The sequence below is a fragment of the Nyctereutes procyonoides genome, unplaced genomic scaffold (assembly GCF_905146905.1).
Source record: "Nyctereutes procyonoides isolate TBG_1078 unplaced genomic scaffold, NYPRO_anot_genome, whole genome shotgun sequence".
Classification (NCBI taxonomy): domain Eukaryota; kingdom Metazoa; phylum Chordata; class Mammalia; order Carnivora; family Canidae; genus Nyctereutes; species Nyctereutes procyonoides.
The window spans coordinates 5851722-5872973 of NW_026575155.1; the positions used below are offsets into that span (position 1 = coordinate 5851722).

General features: G+C 46.4%; 1 protein-coding gene across 1 annotated transcript in view; it reads left to right on the plus strand.

Moving 5' to 3' along the window:
* HUNK (hormonally up-regulated Neu-associated kinase) overlaps nucleotides 1–21252 on the plus strand; it is a 108837-nt gene that overhangs the window by 26367 nt on the left and 61218 nt on the right. Inside the window, exon 2 of the mRNA XM_055313643.1 lies at nucleotides 16493–16785. Within this exon, the coding sequence (XP_055169618.1) occupies nucleotides 16493–16785 (293 nt within the window). The remainder of the gene's footprint in view (nucleotides 1–16492; nucleotides 16786–21252) is intronic.

Genomic DNA, 21252 nt, shown 5'->3' on the forward strand with positions numbered 1-21252 from the left:
GCCTGCTTCTCCCTCTGCCTATGTCTCTGCCTCTCTGTGTGTGTCTTTCATGAATAAATAAATAAAATCTTAAAAATAAAAGAAAAGGAATTCTGAGCATTGGTGTCCTGGATAAAATCAGAATGATTGTCCCAGTCCGGGAATTGCTAACACTGTGTCACCCTGGGCAAGTCCCAACACCTGTATTAAATACAGTTAACCCCGTCTTATTAATAGAAACAAAATGTACCCCCCAATCCTTTCTTAAATGGTGACATTTTCAGTGGGATTGGCTAAGAAAAATGGCGATTCACAAATGAAAGGGGTTTTAGAGAAAATAAAAGAAAGGTTTTAAGTAAACTCTTTTTTTTTTTTAAAGTAAACTCTAAAACACACTTGAATTGTATCTAATGGGATGAATGCAATTAAGTCATGACACCATTTAAGGAAACTCAATAGCAGCAGAAAGTACAGCCCCTTTGGGGTTGGGTGTGACTTTCTCAGTTGATACTTGGAATTACAAGAGGCTTGAGGCCCTCTTTAAGGAGGATGGAGCCAAAAACCAGTTCTGTTTTTGCCTAGCACCATCTTGGGTCCCCTCATTCCTATAAGCTAAGCAATTAATCACAGCTCTCTAGTCAAGTATTCAAGTCATGACTATTCAGTACAAAGGATTTTTTTTTTTTAATGGTCAAAGATTGAAATTCTGGCAGATTTTTGACATGGATCTGCCTCAGGAAATCTTTTTGGTTCTACTTTTGCTGTTCCTTTCTGTCTCTGATTGCTTTTGCTTTGTTTTTGGCTAAACCTTAAATGGACAAATGCTAAAGAGTAGAAAGCATATTTATCTGATATTTCCCAAACTTCACGTTATCACTAAAAGCAGCCAAAAAAGAAAAGCAAAGAAAAGGAGGAAAAAAAAAACACCATTGCAAATGCCAATAAAAAGATGGCGGCCTCCTTTTCCAGAGATAAGCAGCAAGGGGATGTTCAAAGTTAAGATGTAAAATATACGCTTATTTGCAGAAAAGTTAATGACTTAGAGTAGTATATTGAAACTCATCAGGAGGGAAGACAGGTGACAGAGATAAAAGGAAATCGAAGCACTGTGATTATTGGAACTGAGTTGACTCAAATCACATTGCCTCTCACTTGGGAGCATTGGTGAGTATCTTCTAGATTCATTGTTTCCTTTCCTTTTTTTTTTTTTAAAGATTTTATTTATTTATTCATGATAGACACACACAGAGAGAGGCAGAGACACAGGCAGAGGGAGAAGCAGGCTCCATGCAGGATGTGGGACTCGATCCCTGGTCTCCAGGATCGTGCCCTGGGCCAAAGGAAGGCGCTAAACGGCTGCATCACCCAGGGATCCCATTGTTTCCTTTCTTTTTTTTTTTTTTTTAGGTCTTATTTTTTATTTTATTTTATTTTTTTAAGATTTATTCACCTATTTTAGAGAAAGCGCAAACAAGCGTGAGCAGGAGGGGCAGAGGGAGAGGGAGAATCTCAAGCAGTTTCTGTGCCGAGCATGGAACCTGACTCGGGGCTCAGTCCCACAACCTGAGATCATGACCTGAGCTTAAACCAAAAAAAACCTAAAATTTGTGAGAAGTTTTGGTGGATGTTCTGGGCTCAGTTGTCTCCTCCCCAAATTTCATCTGTTGAAGTCCTCACCCCCCAGGAGCTCAGAATGTGGCTCTATTTGGTGTAGGATCTTTAAAGAGGTAATTACTTTTAAATGAGGTCATTAGGATGGGCCCTACCCCAGTCTGCCTGGTATCCTCCTAAGAGGAAACTAGGACACACACGGGGGCAGAGGGAAGACCATGTCATGCGCAGGTACAAGACAGCCATGTAGAAGCAGAGGAGCAAGGCCTCAGAGGAGACCGACCCTGGTGACCCTTGAATCTCAGACTTCCAGCCTCCAGCACTGTGAGAAAATAAATTCCTGTTGTTTAAGTGGTTGTTTCGACAGCCTTTTTGCAAATGAACACACGGGGAGATACTTATTAAAAATGATGGAAAGAACAGTCTGTATTTAAAGAAATAAAAAAAAAAAAAGAATCAGGACCCCGAGAGCTCCGCTGGCAGGCCTTCTGCCTGCAGCCCCCAGCCTGTGCACACGTGCGTGCAAACACGCACACACCTCCCACCGAGTCCCCTTCTTATCTGCTTGTGAATTCTTTGCCCTTCCTAAGGGCTGTTATCTGCTGTCAGTGGAAGCAGAGCATTCAATATTCCCAGTGAGCGGAAGGGAGGCCGGAGGATTTATGGTGTCATTGCAGGAACACAAATTCTGCTTTCACACAGACTTGACATCATCAATGTACACGTGTAAATCAGAGCAGGGCCGAAAAAAAGACCTAGCTTTCTCTTTCTGATGAGCACAGGCTCTGGGGCCGGCCCTGACATTTAGTGGGTGATTTAAGCAGAGGGGTGGGGAGCCTGGCGCGCTGGTGGCCCGGGGAGGCCATCTGCGGACGTTTATTGAGGACCTCATGTGAGAAAGGGTCACCAGCAGTCCCGGGGGCAGGAGAGGGAGGCCTGATAAGGATTTCTGTGCTCAGTTAAGGCACAGCTAGTATTTCCACTCCCCTTTCCTGGAGCCGCCTCTGCCTTGCAGCCCCACCCCAGGTCTTTGCCCTCCCCCGTGCTCTTCCACCTGGAACAGCCCACCCCTCCAGGGTTCCGGGCCATAGCCCCCTCTCCCCCTCCGCACTGCCTTTCCTTTTTGCCCCCATTAGCACTATCTGCAGAGATCAATCATACCCTCTCCCGCTGTGTTGTCACTGTGTTTGTTCAGTTGTAACTACAGCTAATGAATGGTTACTGTGTACCGAGCACTTTATGTAATGTCCCCTGGCCTCGTGATTACCCCCCTCAAGATGAACAATCTGAGGGTTACTGAGTTTGGCTTTTTTCTGGTCCAGGATTTCTCAGTTCTGGGACTCCTACCTTGCATTTATTCTAGAAGGTGTGAAGTAATAGGGAGACAAACCATGAGAGACTCTTAACTCTGGGAACCAAACTGAGGGTCGCTGGAGGGGAGCTGGGTGAGGGGATGGGGTAACTGGGTGACGGGCACTGAAGGAGGGTATGTGGTGGGATGAGCACTGGGTGTTCTACGCGATTGATGAATTATTGAACTCTACATCTGAAACTAATGATACACTCTGTTGGCTAATTGAATTGAAACTAAACAAATTTAAAAAGGTGTGATTTCATCCTCACTACAAATTTGTGTGATGGGTAATCTCCTATGCAGTTTGTAGATCAGACAATGGGGCATTTCTTCATTCATTCATTCATTCATTCAGACTTTTTCGTGTCCGGGACTCAGAGGGTAAGTGACTTGGTCAGACCCAGGGAGCCAGGACAGTGCTGTCCAACACACCGGCCCCTCGCCCCGTGTGGCTATTGAACCCTGCAAATGTACCTGGTCCAAACTGAGATGTGCTCTAAGTGTGAAATACATGTCAGACTTCAGAAAGTATGAAAAAAAAATGTAAAATATCTCATTAACAATCACAATAATTCTCAAGATCACTTTGTTCTCTACAGTGAAGAGTCTGTTTTCTGGTTTGTCTCTTTTTTCTCTTTGTTTATTTGTTTGGTTTCTTAAATTCCATATGAGTAAGATCATATGGTATTTGTCTTTCTCTGACTGACTTACTCCACTTAACATTACACCCCCTACATTCATCCAGGTCTTTGCAAATGGCAAGATTTCATTTTTTTTTCTTTACTTATTTATGATAGTCACAGAGAGAGAGAGAGAGAGAGAGAGAGAGAGAGGCAGAGACACAGGCAGAGGGAGAAGCAGGCTCCATGCACCGGGAGCCCGACGTGGGATTCGATCCCGGGTCTCCAGGATTGCGCCCTGGGCCAAAGGCAGGCGCCAAACCACTGCGCCACCCAGGGATCCCAAGATTTCATTTTTTTTTTATGGCTGAATAACATTCACATGTGTAATAACATCACATCTTCTTTATCCATTCATCTATCAAGAGACATTTGGGCTGCTTCCCATAATTTGGCTACTGTAAACAACATTGCAATAAACATAGGGTGCATACGTCTTTTTGAATTAGTGTTTTCGTGGAATTGCTGGATCATGTGGCAGCTCTGTTTTTAACTTTCTGAGGACCCTCCATACTGTTTTCCATAGTGGCTGCTACCAGTTTGCATTCCCACCAACACTGTACATAGGTTCCTTTTTCTCCACATCCTCACCAACACTTGTTATTTCTTGCTTTTTTGATTTTAGCCATTCTGACAGGTGTGTGTTGCTATCTCATTGTGGTTTTGATTTGCGTTGCCCTGATGATGAGTAATGTTGAGCATCTTCTCATGTATCTGCTGGCCATCCAGATGTCTTCTTTGGAGAAATGTCTGTTCATGTCTTCTGCCCATAATCTAATTGGATTATTTGTTTTTTTTTTCTTTCTGGCATTGAGTTGCATCAGTTCTTTCTGTACTTGGGATACTAACCCTTTATCGGGTATGTCGTTTGCAAATATCTTCTCCCATTCAGTAGGGAGAAGTCTTTCAGTTTTGCTGGTTATTTCCTTGCTGTGCGGAAGATTGTATTTTGATATAGTCCTAATAGTTTATTTTTGCTTTGGTTTCCTTTGCCGCAGGAGACCTATCTAGAAAAATGTTGCTATGGCTGAGGTCAGAGAAATTACTGCCTGTGCTCTCTTCTAGGACTCTTACGGTTTTTAGGTCTCACATTTAGGTCCTTAGTCCATTTTGAGTTTATTTTTGTGTACAGTGTAGTTAAGTGGTCCAGTTTCATTCTTTGGCTTGTAGCTGTCCAGTCTTCTCAGCACCATTTGTTGAAGAGACTGACAGAGCTTCAGTTTTGCAAGATGAAAAGTGTTCTGGGGACGCCTGGGTGGCTCAGTGGTTGAATGTCTGCCTTTGGCTCAGGTCATGATTCCGGGGTCCTGGGATCGAGTCCCACATCAGACTCCCCGCAGGGAGCCCGCTTCTCCCTCTGCCTGTGTCTCTACCTCTCTCTCTGTGTCTCTCATGAATAAATAAATTAAATCTTAAAAAAAAGAGTGTTCTGGAAATGGAGGGTGGTGATGGCCACACAACAAATATGAACATACTTAATAATGGTTTATTTGATGGTAAGTGTCTTATCAAAAGACATCATAAAAAAGAACAACTAAGACCCTAAGGACCATATGTCTCACTGTGACTATTATGTGAAAATATCTGACCAAAAGCATCTGGGAGCTGGTTCATTGAAAGCTGGTAAGCTGGAAGCTAGTCAGAATAAAATATCCCCCACCAAAAAAAAAAAAAAAAAAAAAAAAAAAAAAAAAAAAAGCAGAGGAGGAAGTAAGTGGGGCTGGTTGCCAGATCAAGGAGGGTTTTTAAATTTCTCATTAAAAAATCAAGTTTATTTTATTAATTTTTTTAAAGATTTATTTATTCATTCATTCATGAGAGACACACAGAGAGAGGCAGAGACATAGGCAGAGGGAGAAGCAGGATCCCGGCATGGACCCTGATGCAGGACTCAATCCCAGATCCCAGGATCATGCCCTGAGCCAAAGGCAGCTGCCCGACCGCTGACCCACCCAGGTGTCCCAGAATCGAGTTTATTTTAAAGGATGATCATAACCATCCTTAGAAGGAAAATGTCTAATGCCTCGATGTGAAGACAGGAGAAGTGGGGGAAGACCTGAAGGAGTGCAGGGAATCCCTAAGAAGGCTGGCCAGGACAATAGACACGGCAAGGAAGGAACCTTCTAGAGGTGACTGGTTGCCAGGAGGGGAGGGGGGGAAAAGAGTCAGCTGCCCAGGCACCAGGTGGGGATGATGATGGCCTCCATGGCAAGAGCACAGAGAATGGTGACAATTATGATTCTGTGAGGCTGGCCAGGGAGGGTTGGGGTTTCGGCTGTCCACGTGGCCAGTGGGGAAGCTGCTCTTCTCAGCAGTTTGACAGTCTTGGATGGCCAGGGGAAGTCATGCCTAACCAATGCATTTTGTTTTGGATTCATCAATTTATTTGCTTTCAGGTGATGTAATTCGAGGCTTTCTGTCCCTTGTCACCAAGTGATACTCTGGGTAATGAAAAACGGGGCCAAAGTGAAAGAGAAATGGAGCAAGACGGGGTTGCTGAGGGATCAGAGTTGAGGGGTATTTGAGACAACTGGACACTGAGTTTTTTAACCTACGTATTTATGGATTCAATATATTTGGCGCTTCAGGAGCCAAGCATGGTGGGGAATAACATGCCTAATTCTACGCGGTGTAAAAACAACAACAAAAACTTGTCATCTGTGGCCAAGCTGGGCCTTTGGCTCTTTTCCAGAACCAAAGAGAAATGATTTTGGCACTCCCTGTTTTAATTCATACTTCACCTCCCCTTAAGATTCCCGAATTGTGGAGAAGTCTGTGCACTGGAATTTGGGATTACTTTTATCCTGCAGATAATAAATAGCATTTTGATGACAACAGGCGTGCATATTCTAAGGAGACAGGCTTCGACAAAGGATTCCAGTTGCATTGCTATTGCCTTTATGTGCAGCCCCACCGGTGCACCTCGCCATCTGCAAATTCTCCAGTTTGCATTTTTCCTTCCTTGCCAGAACCACTTTCTGGTTTCCCACCAGCAGGACGTTTCTAGGGTGTCAGGACTTTGATTTGCTTTCTGAACCGGAGCCGGAGTCTGGGCACAGAGGATCCCAGTGACAGTGGTTCCAGATCTCCAGGGGAGAGGCGTGCCTCTCGAGCCGACTTTTTTTTCCTTCAACCAGAGTTGAGCTCTTTGCCTTTCCCCAGCGCTGGGTTCTGCTATCGTTGCCAAATCAGCCCTAATGAGCTCTGTTGTTTAAATTGGGGAAGGAAACTTTTTTCCCCTCATTTACAAGAACACAGATTTTAGCGTGCAGCAGCGGGAGGGTGGCCGGCAGGGAGCCAGGGGTCAGGAGCTGTCGCGCTCCGCTGCAGAAATAGCAGCAATTAATGGACCCCTCTAAAAGACAGCGATGTGTGTTTGCTGTCTAGCATCGTCTCTCTGTGAGTTGGAGCAACCTTGAAATTAATTATGAAGCCAGCACAGGATATTTTCTGCTTTCTGTTAAATAAGTATCCGGCACACAGGCGCACGTTCCACTCGGATGCATCTACACATATCGTTTCTTGGGAAGAAGGCGTGAAACCAGTTTATTTTCAGAATTCCCCACTGGGTCATGCTAATCACCACCGTTTCCAGCCCTTTTGCATCAACTCAGGCTCAGGCTGGAGCCTGGAGCCTCAGAGCCCCTGGGCTCTTGTCATTTTCTTCATGGCTTGTAGGGACAGTCCCTCCAGCTCACCCCTGCCCCATTCATTTCGTCCCGCATGGTCACCCAGACCTTATTGTTAGAATGAGATTTACTATTCTAGGCTACTATTACTAAACACTTTTGAAAAGGTTCTGCATTAGTCTGCTAGAGCCACCACGACAAAGTGCCACAGCCAGTTGCCTTAAGCCACAGACATTTATCTTCTTATAGCTTTGGAGGCTGGAGTTCCAAGATCAAGGTGTCGGCAGGTGTGGGTTCTCCAGAGGCCTCTCTGCTTGGCTTGCAGATGGCTGCTGCTTTTCCTCTGTGCTCGTGAACCCTTGGTGTCTCTTCCTCTCCTTATAAGGATACCTGTCCTATTGGATGAGGGGACACCCCTGTTTTCTGGTTTATGTGTAATTATCTCTTTAAAGGCCTGGTCTCCATATAGTCACATGAAGGGTTAGGTCTCCAACATGTGAATTGGACAGGGAGACACAATTGAGCCTATAACAGATTCTGATACAGTTAATAGAATCTTTTTCTTCCAATTATACTGCTATTCATTCATTCATTCATTCATTCATTCATTCATTCATTCATTCATCATTCATTCATCATTCGAGAAATACTAGAGTGTTGTATATGTGCCAGAGACTGTTCTGGATGCTGAGAGCACGTCAGTGAAGGAGACAGAGGGCTGTGCCTTCCCTTCCAGAGCATCTGAGGGTCAGGCAGTTTGCACCCTCACTCAGTGAGCTGTGTAGGCTTTAAGAAGTGACTGGCACTAAGTGGGGAGAACAGGCTGGAGTAAAGGGGTTGTATTAAGTGCCAGGCGGCTGTCGCTGTAAACAGGTGGATCCGGGAAGCCCCTCTGAGAAGTGACATTTCAGCAAAGTCTCAGAGGTGAGGGAGTAAGCCTGTGTTGCTCCCGCCCCCAGGTGGGAATATACCTGTCACATCTGAGGAACAGTAAGGAGGCACTGGGTGGTGACCTGAGGGAATGAGAGGGAGACCAGAGCGAGATGGAGTCAGGGGGTGAGCTGGCTGCATGATGGGGACCTGTGGGCATCGTGAGCACTTTGACTCTTCCTCTGGGAGAAATGGGGGTTGGTTCTTGTTTTTGGAGAGCTTTTGTGACCCCCCCAACCCCCGTCAGTTCTCAAGAAGATGACAGATGGGATCAGACAAGTTTGGGAGGAAGAAAGGCTGCCCAGCAGATGGACAGTCCAGAGTCAGGTGTCATGGTGACAGGGACTTAGGGTGGCACAAGGGAGTGGCTGGGGAAGAGTGACAGTTCTTCTGTGCTGGAATGTCAGGGTCCCAGATACATGCTTTAGCACCAGTCATGGCGCTTCTCCAGGGCTCTTCACCCTGGTGACTTCTCCCATACTCAGCCAGACGCTTAGGAAGCAAGAGATGGCTTTATGCAGGAGGATGGCGGATGGTTCCAGTTCACGTGTGATGAGCAGGGGACATCAGCCCACTGCCTTTAGCTTGGCAGCGATCCCAAATTTCTTTCTCTCTGACTCACCCAGAGAGGGCCACCAGAGGTACACTTTGTTCAGGGTCCTCTGATCTGCTTTTGTCAGCATTTAGCCTAGGTTGTATGGCTTCTGTCCAGGCTGAAGTGGCATTCCCAGGGCATATAGGTGATGGCTGTAGCCATCCGTCCTACCCCCGTCCCTCCTCCTTTCCTTAACTGGCACATGCATCAGCTGTGTCATGGCTCTGGTACATGTTTATTGAGCATCTCTGTCTCTGAGGCTGTGCCAGGCACTGGGCACGCAAGGGCAAGCCACCATTTGAAGTGACAGTGGGGCTAGGGCCATGAAGGTGGTTCTAGAAGAGGGTTCTGGAGAAAGGTGAGAGGGGCCCAGCTGGGCCGATCCTGGAGTCTGGGAAGGGGGTCTGGAGGTGGGAGAATGTTGTGCTGGGAGGGAAGGACAGCAAAACACAGGGCGGAGGGACACCTGGGTGGCTCAGTGGTTGAGCGTCTGCCTTTGGCTCAGGGCGTGATCCCAGGGTCTTGGGATCAAGTCCCACATCAGGCTTCCCACAGGGAGCCTGCTTTTCCCTCTGCTTATGACTCTGCCTCTCTCTGTGTATCTCTCATAAAAAAAAAAATCTTAAAAAAAAAGAAAACACAGGATGGCATAAGGGATTGGGAGTGGGGGCAGAGGACATGGGAGCAGCTGGAATTAGGTGGGTCTGGGAAGCCTCTCGCAGAAGGTGACATTTCTCCAAGAGGGAGAGTCTGTGTCTCTGCATCATAATCACACACGAGCTGAAACACGTCAAGGCATGTGTGAACCACAACTTAGTGGGAAACTAAAAAGTGGGAAGCATCCCATTTTGCAACTGTAATGGTTCAAGGGAAGGATTTTGGTCTGCCTGTCTTGTAGCTGAAGATGGGGAGGGTTTGAGTGGTTAGACCTACCCAAGGCAGGAGCAGGGATGACCAAGAAGCCACCATACTGCTGCCTTCTCGGCGGTTTCAAGTGAAGGTGTCCCAGACTGATAAGTGTGTGTGGCGGGTATGACAGCTGGGGGAGTGTGGGTGACCTGAGGCAGCCTGGGGTGGAGAAGTAAACTGTCCTCTGAGGTCAGAAGGGAGTGGGACCTGGCCAGGGAAGAGAGCTCTGTGGGAGGGAATTCCAGGCAGAGGTGGGGTGCGGGGAGCAGGCAGTGCAGAGGGGTGGTGGAGACATCCACAGGCAGTCGGAGCTCAGAAAAGAGACATGAGCGGTCAGGTCACAGAAGTAAAGGAGCTGGAAGGAGAGGTCAGTGGGTGGCATGGTGGCCCATCGTCATGTAAGGAGGGAAGAGGCCTGGGGCAGAAGCTTGAGGAGGCTGAGCTGTGGGGAGAAGCACAGTCTGCTCTGACCCCCTGGCTGGGTGGTCCGAGGGCCCCAGACCTGCCCGTGAGGACGACAGGGAGCAGTGGGCACGGAAGCCTGGGAGCCAGGCTTCCTGGCTCCGTGTCTACTCATTCCTCTCGCACAAAACATGCAGCTCCTGACAGCGAACACTTCCTGAGGGCTTCCACGAATGCTCCTGGTGCTGAACACCCTCCTGGGTGGCCTCGTGTATTTCTCCAATGTCCCTAGGAGGTAGGCGCTATTATCCCTCCTTGCTTTTTTTTTTTTTTTGAAAGTAAGGAAACTAAGGCTAAGAGAGGCCATCAAGTGGCAGGGACAGGCTCTGGAGTCAAGGCTCCGGGGCTTGGAGCCTGCAGGCCCAGGTGCCAGAGTGTGGAAAATAGGTGAGATCAGGAAAGAAACTGAGGTCTGGCCTCAGCCCTGGGTGAAGGGACACGAGCCCTTGGCTCTTATATTTTCATTCTTCTGCAGGATGAGGGAATCCATAGAATTGTATGATGCTTGGATGATCTAGTGGTCTGCTTGGGTGACCATAACCACAGACCACAGACTGGGGGCTTCAGCAACAGACACTTATTTTCTAACAGCTCTGGAGGCTGGATGTCCTAAGATCAGGGGCCAGGAGAGATGGTTTCCAGTGAGGCCTCTTTCCTTATTTGTAGGTGGACACAGCCATCCTCTTGCTGTGTCCTCATGTGGTCTTTCCTCTATGCATGCACAGAGGCAGAGGGGGCCAAGCAGGGGAGGAGGGAGGAACAGAGAGAGAGAAAGAGAGAAATCTGTGTATCTCTCTCTCTTTTTTTTTAAATATGAATTACCTCTGGAGATAGCCACTTTGGCTCTTTTTTCTTTTATTTTTTAAAAATATTTATTTATTTATTCACGAGAGACAGAGAGAGAGAGAGGCAGAGACACAGGCAGAGGGAGAAGCAGGCTCCATGCCAGAAGCCTGATGTGGGACTCGATCCCAGGACTCCGAGATCACGCCCTGAGCCAAAGGCAGATGCTCAACCGCTGAGCCACCCAGGCGTCCCTCTTTTTCCTTTTATAGAGATTTTATTTATTTATTTATGAGAGACCCAGAGAGAGTCAGAGACATAGGCAGAGGGAGAGCCAGGCTTCCTGTGGGGAACCTGATGTAGAACTTGATTCCAGGACCCCAGATCACGACCTGAGCCAAAGGCAGATGCTCAATCACTGAGCCACCCAGGTGCCCCTCTTCCTCCTCATATGTGGACACCAGTCCTATCAGATTAGGGCCCCACTCTTATCTCATTTAATCTTAATCACCTCCTAAAGGCCCTTTTCTCCAAATACAGTCACTTTGGGGGGTTGGCTTCAATATACAAATTTTGCAGCAGGAGGCCACAGGTCAGTCCATAACAGATGGTAATCTGGAACCACTACAGAGGACCTGGGTTATCCCCCTGAGAGAGCCTGAAGATCCATTTCTCTTCCCTTGTGTGCACTCGGGGCATGTGGAAGAGTGTCAGGTGTATTTTAGGTGCTTAATAAATGTTTGCTGAAGAAGATAAGAGTCACTTGAGTTTAATATACATTATTCATTTAGAAACCAAAGCATTCTGGGGGCACCTGGGGTGCTCAGTCTGTTAAGAGGTCCAACTCTTGATTTCGGCTCAGGTCATGATCTCAAGATCCTGGGATCGATCCCCAATGTCAGGCTCTGTGCGTGCTCAGCAAGGAGTCTACTTGAGGGTTCTCTCCCTCTCTTCTCTCTGTCTCTGCCCCACTCCTGTGTGCACACACTTTCTTTCTCAAATAAATAAATAAATCTTAAAAAAAAAAGAAACCAAAGCATTCTGGAAGAAAGCTCCTTTTTTGGCTAATTTCCACATAATAAGAAAATTCAGTTGGTCATGGCCTCTTGCATCATGTTTTCTGATTTTAAAGTATGGTATAAAAACTCTTTAAAGAAAGCCTGAGGGCAGCCCAGGTGGCTCAGCGGTTTAGTGCTGCCTTTGGCCCAGGGTGTGATCCTGGAGACCCAGGACTGAGTCCCACATCGGGCTCCCTGCATGGAGCCTGCTTCTCCCTCTGCCTCTCTGCCTCTCTGTGTCTCTCATGAATAAATAAATAAAATCTTAAAAAAAAGAAAGCCTGAACTTTCGAAAACACTGTCCACATTGTAGAATGGGCAAACATGCATGTGTGTTTTTGTGATATTAAGAGTAGGGCTTTGGGCAGCATTCTTTTTCTTAGTCATGTGGAAGATCCATTTTACATCTGTCTTTTCATTTTAGAGATTGGACACATCTACAATTCTTGATGTGTTGGAGAGTAATGAATTTTAAAGGCAGTGGAGGGTGATCGAGGATGAAGGGATGCATTTTTAGATCCTGTTAACTCTGATCTTATGTAGACAGTCTCAACTAAGTCAATATTTAAAGATGAGAGACTAGACTGATATTAAACCACTGCCTTGGGATTTAAAAGCAACTCCATCCCAGAGAGTTTGGGACGCCGAAATGTGGTCCCGGCTTCTTTTTTCATCTGCAAGGGAAGGAAATGCACATTTTTTTTCCTTGGCTGAACTGGAAAAAGCTGGAGTGCTTTTTCACCCTCTCCATAGGTTGCTTCAGTGAAAGTAACATGGTAATGATACTAAGAGCATCAATTTGAGGAGCACTTACTATCTGCCAGACGTCGTACTAAGTGCCTTACGCACATTATCTTAGGTACCAGTACGTGCCACTACGGGGTCAGATGCTTTTGTGCATCTTTCCTTCTGAGTATGATTCAGTGTTGGAATTTTTTTTCCCCTAATGCAGGGCATTAAGCATGAATTCCTTTCTGCAACTCATCTTTCTCCTGATGAACTGGGATCCACATGCTTGAGCTCCTCCCCCTTTCCTATGTTGGAGGGAGTGGTGCTCCTCTTTCATGCAGAGCGGACTCCTCCACCTGTTCTTCTTCTTCCTCAGGGTCTTCTTGCCTGCAATCGCCCCTTCTCTCTTGCATTTTTTTTTCCTAAAAAATTATTTATTTAATTTAGAGAGAGAGAAAGTGCAAGAGCAGAGGGAGAGAGAGAGAGAGAGAGAGAATCTCAAGCATTGGACTCCATGCTGAGCTCGGAGCTGGACGTGGGGCTCAGTCTTGCGACCCTGAGATCACGACCTGAGCCAAAACCAAGAGTCAGACACTTGCTTGACTGGCTGCACCACCCAGGTGCCCCTCTGTTGTCTCTTTTATTTCCCCACCCCATAGGGGCCACCCAGTCATCTTAGATATGTTCATTATTTTGGCTTTGGAGGATTTCCTTTCCTTTCTTAGGAGTTTAGCTATTTGCATTTGCTGATCTTACCCATCATTGGTAGACATTTCTTTTTCTTTTCTTTTTTTTTTTTTTTTTGGTGGTGTAGAGTGAGGTGGGGAGGATGGCAGGACTTGCCAGGTTGTGAGAAATGCAATTTTTTTTTTGAGAAATGCAATTTTTTAATTAATGAGAGAAGTTGGTGAATAATGTGTTTCAACTGTGGTATCCTGGAGCCAGGTTGTTCTTTCTCTCTCATCTAATTTTCCACCACCACTGTGAGACTCGGCGACTCCTCTTGGAAACGTGAGGGCAGTCTTTGAAAACGGATTCCTTTGTAAGATTTCGGGAGATTTTGCAACTTGAATCCGTTGAAGAGCTGGAGTTGTCTGATTCACCTTTCACGAAAAATTGCTGCTCTTGATGTATGTGCTCAGGATGACATCCAGGCTTCCTTACTCCCTTGACACCCCAGTCCTCGCCCTCCCCAAACACACTCATCCAGTTGGGTCCTTAGATTTGGTCCTCAGCGCGTCTGCACACGTTTACTTTTTACCTTTTAAAACTCTCCTGACTCGAGCACTTTCTCTTTTCTGCTAGAGACCCATCATCATGCGGAGCTTCAACTGGATAGAATCAGCGTTAGGTCTTACTCTGCCTGCAAATCTCTGATTACTGTCAAATTAAATTAGGTGCCTCCCTTTGCTGATCGTTGACTGCTTTTTCCTTAATTTCCCTGCTCAGTGTTTCCCATTTCGGTTGTTACAGATGAAGCTGCTGTAATCAAGAACGGCATTCCATTTTCAGTATTATCAAGGCAGAGTTGATAAGTGTAGGGGGTGAATTAAAAAGCCTGGGAACGAGGTGGCGCGTGGAAACGGGAGAGGGGGGATGGTGAGGTGGCTTGGGGGCTCCGGGTCTTCACCGGGGGGCTCTCAGAACCAGGAAGACTTGGGAACCAAGATCCCCAGTGACCGGGGGGCACATCTGGTGGGCTAGTTTCCCGGGGCTGCTGTAACAGAGCACCACACGCTCAGTGGCTTATGGCAACAGAAATGGATTCTTTTGCAGTTCCTAAAAATTTTTTTGGAGGCCCGGAGTCCAAAATCAATGTCATTGGACCAACATCAGGGCGTAGATAGGGCCGTGCTGCCTCCGATGGCTCTGGTGGCTGCAGTGCGCCCTGGCTCGTGGGCCGTCGTGGTCATCTCTCCTCCTTCCCACAGCCTGCTCCTCTGAATATTTGTGCAAGATCTTCCCCCCCTGTCGGCCTCTATTTTATAAAGACACTTGTGCTGACATTTGGAGCCCACTCAGATGGTCCCGGTTCATCTCATCTCAAAATCCTTCACTTTTTTTTTTCCCCGAATAAGGCCATATTCACATGTTCCAGGGAGTAGGATTATTGAAAGTCTTTGGGTGGCCGTTATTATATAACCTACTACAGGCAGTTGAAGAGCTAAATAAATGATCCTAATAATTGTTGTGTGCTCTGTTGCAAAAGGCAGATTGTATTACTGCCGGGCTTTCAAACTATTGTTGGTCATAGGACTTTTAAGAATTTCGTTGCCAAAGGGTGTAATTTTTAAAACATTGCAACACAGACTCAAACAAAGACAGAATCTAATTGTACTTTTCAGCATCTCTCCTCCCCACCCCCGCAAGACAATGGATATATCCATATACGAGTGTGCACGCACATGCCTGCCTATATGTGTGTATACGTGGGCATGGATGTCTGTATGTCTATGGGTGTGTATGTGTGTGCATGTGTGTACGTGTGTGTATGTATATATATTTATGTATATATATATATTTTTCTTTTTTTGGGGTCATGAATGAGTACAGTTTTTAAACCTTGTTGAGGCCAAACTATAGCCAGAGTCTCACTTTAACTTTTGTGGGGAGACAGCATTAGCCTCAGGTTGACTGGGGCTACATACCAGCCCCCAGCTTGTCTGGTCTATTGACTGATTATCTCCTCCTAGTCATGTCTGTGGATTAATGATCTGAAAATCCCCCACTATAATGGGTGAAGGAGGGGCGCCTGGGGCTCAGTAGTTGAGCATCTGCGTTGGGCTCAGGGCATGATCCCGGGGTCCTGGGATTGAGTCCCGCATCGGGCTCCCCGCAATGGGACTGCTTCTCCCTCTGCTTATGTCTCTGCCTCTCTCTGTGTCTCTCATGAATAAATAAATAAAATCTTAAAAAAAAAAAAAAGAAGGAATTGACATGATGTCGGTGGCTGGTCATTTAGTAAGAGGAAAGAAACCATAGATGGGCAATAACAGTGGTGTGTTTTAGGGCCTGGTGAGCAGAGAGGTGAATGCCACCGAAGGAAAGGGGTGCAGTTTTGGCTGGAAAGGACAATCTTTGCCCCCCCCTTTCCCTATCTTTATACAAAGCTGTAGGGTCTGTGCATGTGACATGTTGATTGTAGGGGCAGTGACCCAGGAGGGGTGTCCTGTGGATAGTTAAATTATACCCTAGAGCAGCAACCTCCTGGATCCTGATATAGGGCCAAGAGCTAACCTACACCATAACTCAGCAAGGGAAGGAGAACACTGGGGGCCACAGAGCTTGGTGCAGTTGCAGAGAAAGGGTGGAAGGAGAGGGCATTGCATCCCCCAGGTCCCCAACCATGCCCTTGAACTGAAAATGGGAGCAGATTTAGCTCTTTCAGAAGTGGAGGCCCCCGGGGAACCCAGCCCCTGGATGGATAATGGCTTGGCCTGAGAGGGAGCCCTTGGCTGGAGTGGAACTTGGCATTTCAGGCTGTGGAAAACCAAGTTGGACACGGACTCTTCCCTGAGCCTTCCTGATGACCATTCAAGTCTGCCTGATTTCACTCTCTGGCTTAATAATTGGATCTGGTTCCTCATGTTACATTTTTTTCCCTCTTTTTCCCCCTTGCTGCTATTTTAGGTAAGGTTTTTTTTTTTTTTTTTCTTTTTTTTCTCCTGGGACAGAGAAGTGGCTACGCATTTTCCTAGAGTTCTTGGGATTCGTTAGGGAATACCCTCTGCTTGCAGTGCTTGACAACAGCCATGTTCTTGGTGTCTTCTCAGGTGGCCATAAAAGTCATTGACAAGAAGAGAGCCAAAAAGGACACTTATGTCACCAAGAACCTTCGGCGAGAGGGGCAGATTCAGCAAATGATCCGCCACCCCAACATCACCCAGCTCCTTGATATCTTGGAGACGGAAAATAGCTATTACCTGGTCATGGAGCTGTGTCCTGGGGGCAACCTGATGCATAAGATCTATGAGAAGAAGCGGCTGGAAGAATCCGAAGCCCGCAGATACATCCGGCAGCTCATCTCTGCAGTGGAGCACCTGCACCGGGCTGGGGTGGTCCACAGGTAAGGGCCATGCCGTGCCGATGACCCTGTGCTGACTATCCCGACGGCACAGCGCTTCAGTGTGCTCTGAGCAAGGCTCAGGTGTTGCAGCGTGCTTTACGATTCCTCTGCGTGCTTATTTTTGTGAACTGACTTAGCACCATTGTGGGTGACGGAAGCCAGAGTGCCCAGGTTTGCCTCCTGGCTCTCCCCTTTCCTAGTTGTGTGACCCTGGGCAAGTTAGTTAACCACTCTGAACCTCAGTCTCTTCTTCTATAAAACGGGAATGATGATGATACTTCCCTCATGGTTGGTGTAAGGGTTAATTTGGAGAATGCTATCAGTTAATATATGAAAAGTGCTTGGAACATTGCTTGGTATACGTAATAAGGGTCATGTTACTGGTTGGCTCCTGTTCTTATTTGCAAAGCGTAATGAGACCAGGGGCTCAGGAGCCTGAAAGAAGACTCAATGTTAAGATGGCATGAGATGGTTTTGCAGCGAGTGCTAAGGGATGGTGCTTCCGTTGTATTTGCTTTATATGCGGTAGTTGCTCAGTAGCTGTTTTATTCAACTGAATTGAATCCCCATTTAAACTGTGAACTTGTTCCTGCAAGGCAGGGGTGTTTCCCCCAAGCCAGATCCCAATCCTTATGAAAATCAAACTTTTTCTTGAACAGGCTGTTCCCTCCTGAGGAGGAGCTCCACAAGAAAAGGGAGTGGAAATAGCATCCTTAGTGATGGTTGCCATTGGTGGTGATACCTATTTTTAGTATTAAAATAAAATGAAATGAAATGTATTAAAATGAAAAGAAAAAGAAAAAATATTCTAAAAGTGTCCCTCTTTTCCTCCCAAGGAAATGTGGATTTCACCAATAAATGCATAGTCCTTCCTTCTTGAAATTATGATCAATAATTACTCTGGGTTGTTGAGAAAGGTTAGGGGTCATGGTTTATAGATTGTCATTTTAAAAAAGCAAGATCAAGGGCACCTGAGTGGCTCAGTAGTTGAGCATCTGCCTTCGGCTCGTCATGATCCTTGGGTCCTGGGATCAAGTCTTGCATTGGGCTCCCTGCAGGGAGCCTGCTTCTCCCTCCAACTGTGTCTATGCCTCTCTCTCTCTCTCTCTCTCTCTCTCTCCTCCCTCTGTGGTCATTCATGAATAAATAAGTAAAATCTTAAAAAAAAAAGCAAGATCAAGTCATGAAACGTGTTGTGTGCATGTGTGTGTGTATACACCTATATATACACACACATGCATGCGTACGTTTAACATTTTTTGTGTTGAGGTGCAATTCACATACCTTGAAAGTCACCACCATAAAGCGTACAGTTCAGGCCCTCTTATTGATAAAGCTGTGCAACCGCAACCACTATCTGATTTTAGAATATTTTCATCCCTCCAAAGAAGAAGCCCTGTACCCATCAGCAGTCACTTTCTCTTCCCCCTTCCTCCCAGCCCCTGGCAACCACTAACTCTATTCTCTGTCCATGGATTTGCCTGTTCTGGACATTTTCCATCAAAGGAAAAGAACAGTATGTGGTCTTTTATGGTAGGCTTCTTTTACCTAGCATCATGTTTTCAAGACCCTTCCCTGGCGTGCCATCTATCAGTACTTCTTTTTATGGCTGAAGCCTAGTCCATGGTGGCGAGACCACATTTTGTCTTTCCATTCATTAGTTGATAGACATCCGGGCCGTTTGCAAGTTTTTGGCCACTGTGAACAATGCGGCTGTGAACCTTCACATACAAGTTACAGTGTGAACGTGTGTCCTCTCTTTGTTTGCAGGATTCTACTTTCAGGAGTGGAACTGCCAGGTCATATGGCAGCTCGATGTTCGACCTTTAGAGTAGACGTAATATCAGCTTCTCGTGTTTGAAAGCCATTCGTATTCTGACCGATGAAGAAAGCAGCTCTAGGCCTTTCATTAACAGGATTTATGGGCTTTCGAGGTGAAGAGGGTCTTTCCCTGCTGATGGGATTGGATGCTCTTCCTCTTGGTGCTGGAGCCTAGGGGACCCCATGGGGGGAGGCCCCCTGGCTTGGGGCTGCTCCGGGGTCAGCCTTGGTGGGGCACTTTGCAGGTGGATCGTTTCCTCACCAAGGTGAGAGAGTCTCTTCGTGGACATATTTTTAGTTACACACGTCATCATGAAATCACGGTTCATTGGAACTCTTTGAGTTTAGATCAGCAAGGAAGGGAACATTCAGAAATTTTAAGTGAATAACACTATTTTTGGCTCTTTCCAACAATACCCTTCTGAAGCCTGCCGTGTCACGGTTCTGCCATTATTAGGAAAACGACTGGTCGTGAGTGAGCCTGGTTCTATCTTGGTTTATTACGATGACAAAGGCAGAAACCTCACAAATGAATCAGCCAGGATAACGGACTCCGCTGGTCACAGCAGAGGCTAGAAGCGGGGGCAGGGCTTTCTGTGGGGCTCGCTGCGGGGAGGGGGTGTCACACGGGGTGTTATGTGTCAAGGGTTTCGTGCTGTCAGAAACCAGATGAGTGCCCAGCATCGCAGGCCTCCGAGGACAAGAAAGGGAAAACCAGTGAGGGCTGTGCATGGCTCGCTGGTCTCTCCCGCAGGAAACTCTCAACAACCCTTTTAAAGTAATTTTAACAAATTCCAATCCCTCTCAGTGCAATTACTGTCATAATGTCAAAGGAAGGAATTTAATAATGTTTTGATAGCAAAGACGGTGTGCTTTTCTCCCTCTGATCCCCGGCTTTCTACTTCCCCCTCTGTCCTTGGAAAGATATTCATAAGCCCCAAATGGCAGAGGCTCAGATCTTTTAAAGTTAGGGGAGACTGGAGACATAGGTGCTGTTAAGGAGGAGTTCTTCGTTTTTCTCTCTAGAACTCGTATTAACGGGCACCATTGCACACAGACAGGAGGTGCTTTAGGTGGTGGAGACATCACATGAAAGTATTTGCTCAGAAGAGACTCGTGGGTGACTTGAGCTGGATGTCTTGACTCTCCCAGATGCTGTTAACACCAATTTTTAGCATACGTGACGCAGCTCATAGCTGGTATACTCTACTGTAGACCCTCTCCATGATGGAGATTTCTCTTCTATGCTGTGAAGATGGAATGAATTTCATGATTATCTTGCTGTTAGATTTTTTTCAAATGAGTAAGAGAGTACAGTATCTCGGAGGTGGCCCGGAGTCGCTGGTGGGAAGATTTCTGAGCAAATAGATTGGATCATCCAAAAGGACTTAGGATGAATTTGGGTGGCTGTGCATAGACAATGACTTAAAGCGCTTTCGGTTATGTGTGTCAGAGGATGCTCTAAATGCGCAGTTGCTGATTAGGCTGATACTATATCCTCATGTTCTCATCAACTTAATGTTGGCAAAGCCCTCATTTCCCGTGACACGAAATCTAAATATTTAATTATCTACTCAGAACTACTGAAATATCATTTAAAGGCAGCAAATCTCGAAAAATCATGTAAATACTGTGAGTGGAAAAAGAATAAAGGAACCCAAAGCCCTATATAGTAGACTCCCTTAGCTGGCAGAGAAGCTCATTTTAAACTGGACCTGCCAGGGCCTTCGTCGTGTCTTTTGCTGTAACCGGGCTGGGGCTAACTTTTACAAAAGGAGAGTATGGTCTCGTTTCTTCATTACCCCATGTTAGGATTGCCTGAGATGCTCCACATTTAAGATATAGCAAGTCCTTTTTTTTTTTTTCTTTCTCTCAAACGTGCTCACCCAGCACGATACCAAAACCTGATGATTTGCCCATTGTATGTGGAGCATTGACTCTTGACATCAATCAACGAAAAGTGTGATTATACCAAGAGGCTAATTTGAGATTCATCTTGTTCTTTCAAAATAACAAAGTCCAATCAAACTGTACAGACAAAACATAACAGGGTAACACAATACCGCTGTCCCTAAGCAGGAAGAGACAAGCCGTGGGGCCCGCAGGACCAGGACAGAGAGACACATGATCAAAGGGAGTGCGAGCCTGTGTTTGGATGTACGTCAACGTTGCCGCTCCCAAGGCCATGACCTTACTCATTCATCAATATTGGGAAAGGGCCCTCTCTGCTCAAGAGGAATGCAGTTGGAAGAGAAGGGATGTTTCTTTGTTCTCTTGGGCCTGACAAGAAGCACTTGTAGGTTATTAAGTTCTTAAAAGAACTTTAGTTAAAACTTTAGGTTTTCTTGGAGTGGTGGGGGCGGGGAGGCAGATGAGAAGAGGGTAACCTCTGCTCACAGTCGGGAACTAGTTGGGATCCCAGGGCCTTCTGCTAAGAGAGAGCACGTATCGAAGGTGCTGGTTATATCTATCAAAGTTGTTGTGTTTAAGTTGGGTTTAACAAATATGATTGGAAATAGGAGATTTCACCAAGCTTGAACGTAGCAGCTTTGTGGAGCGCGATGTCCAGTGGTCAGCGGTGTTGATTCTGCAGCCAGACCACCTGCACCCAGACGCTGGCTCTACCACTTAAAAGCTGCACTGGGC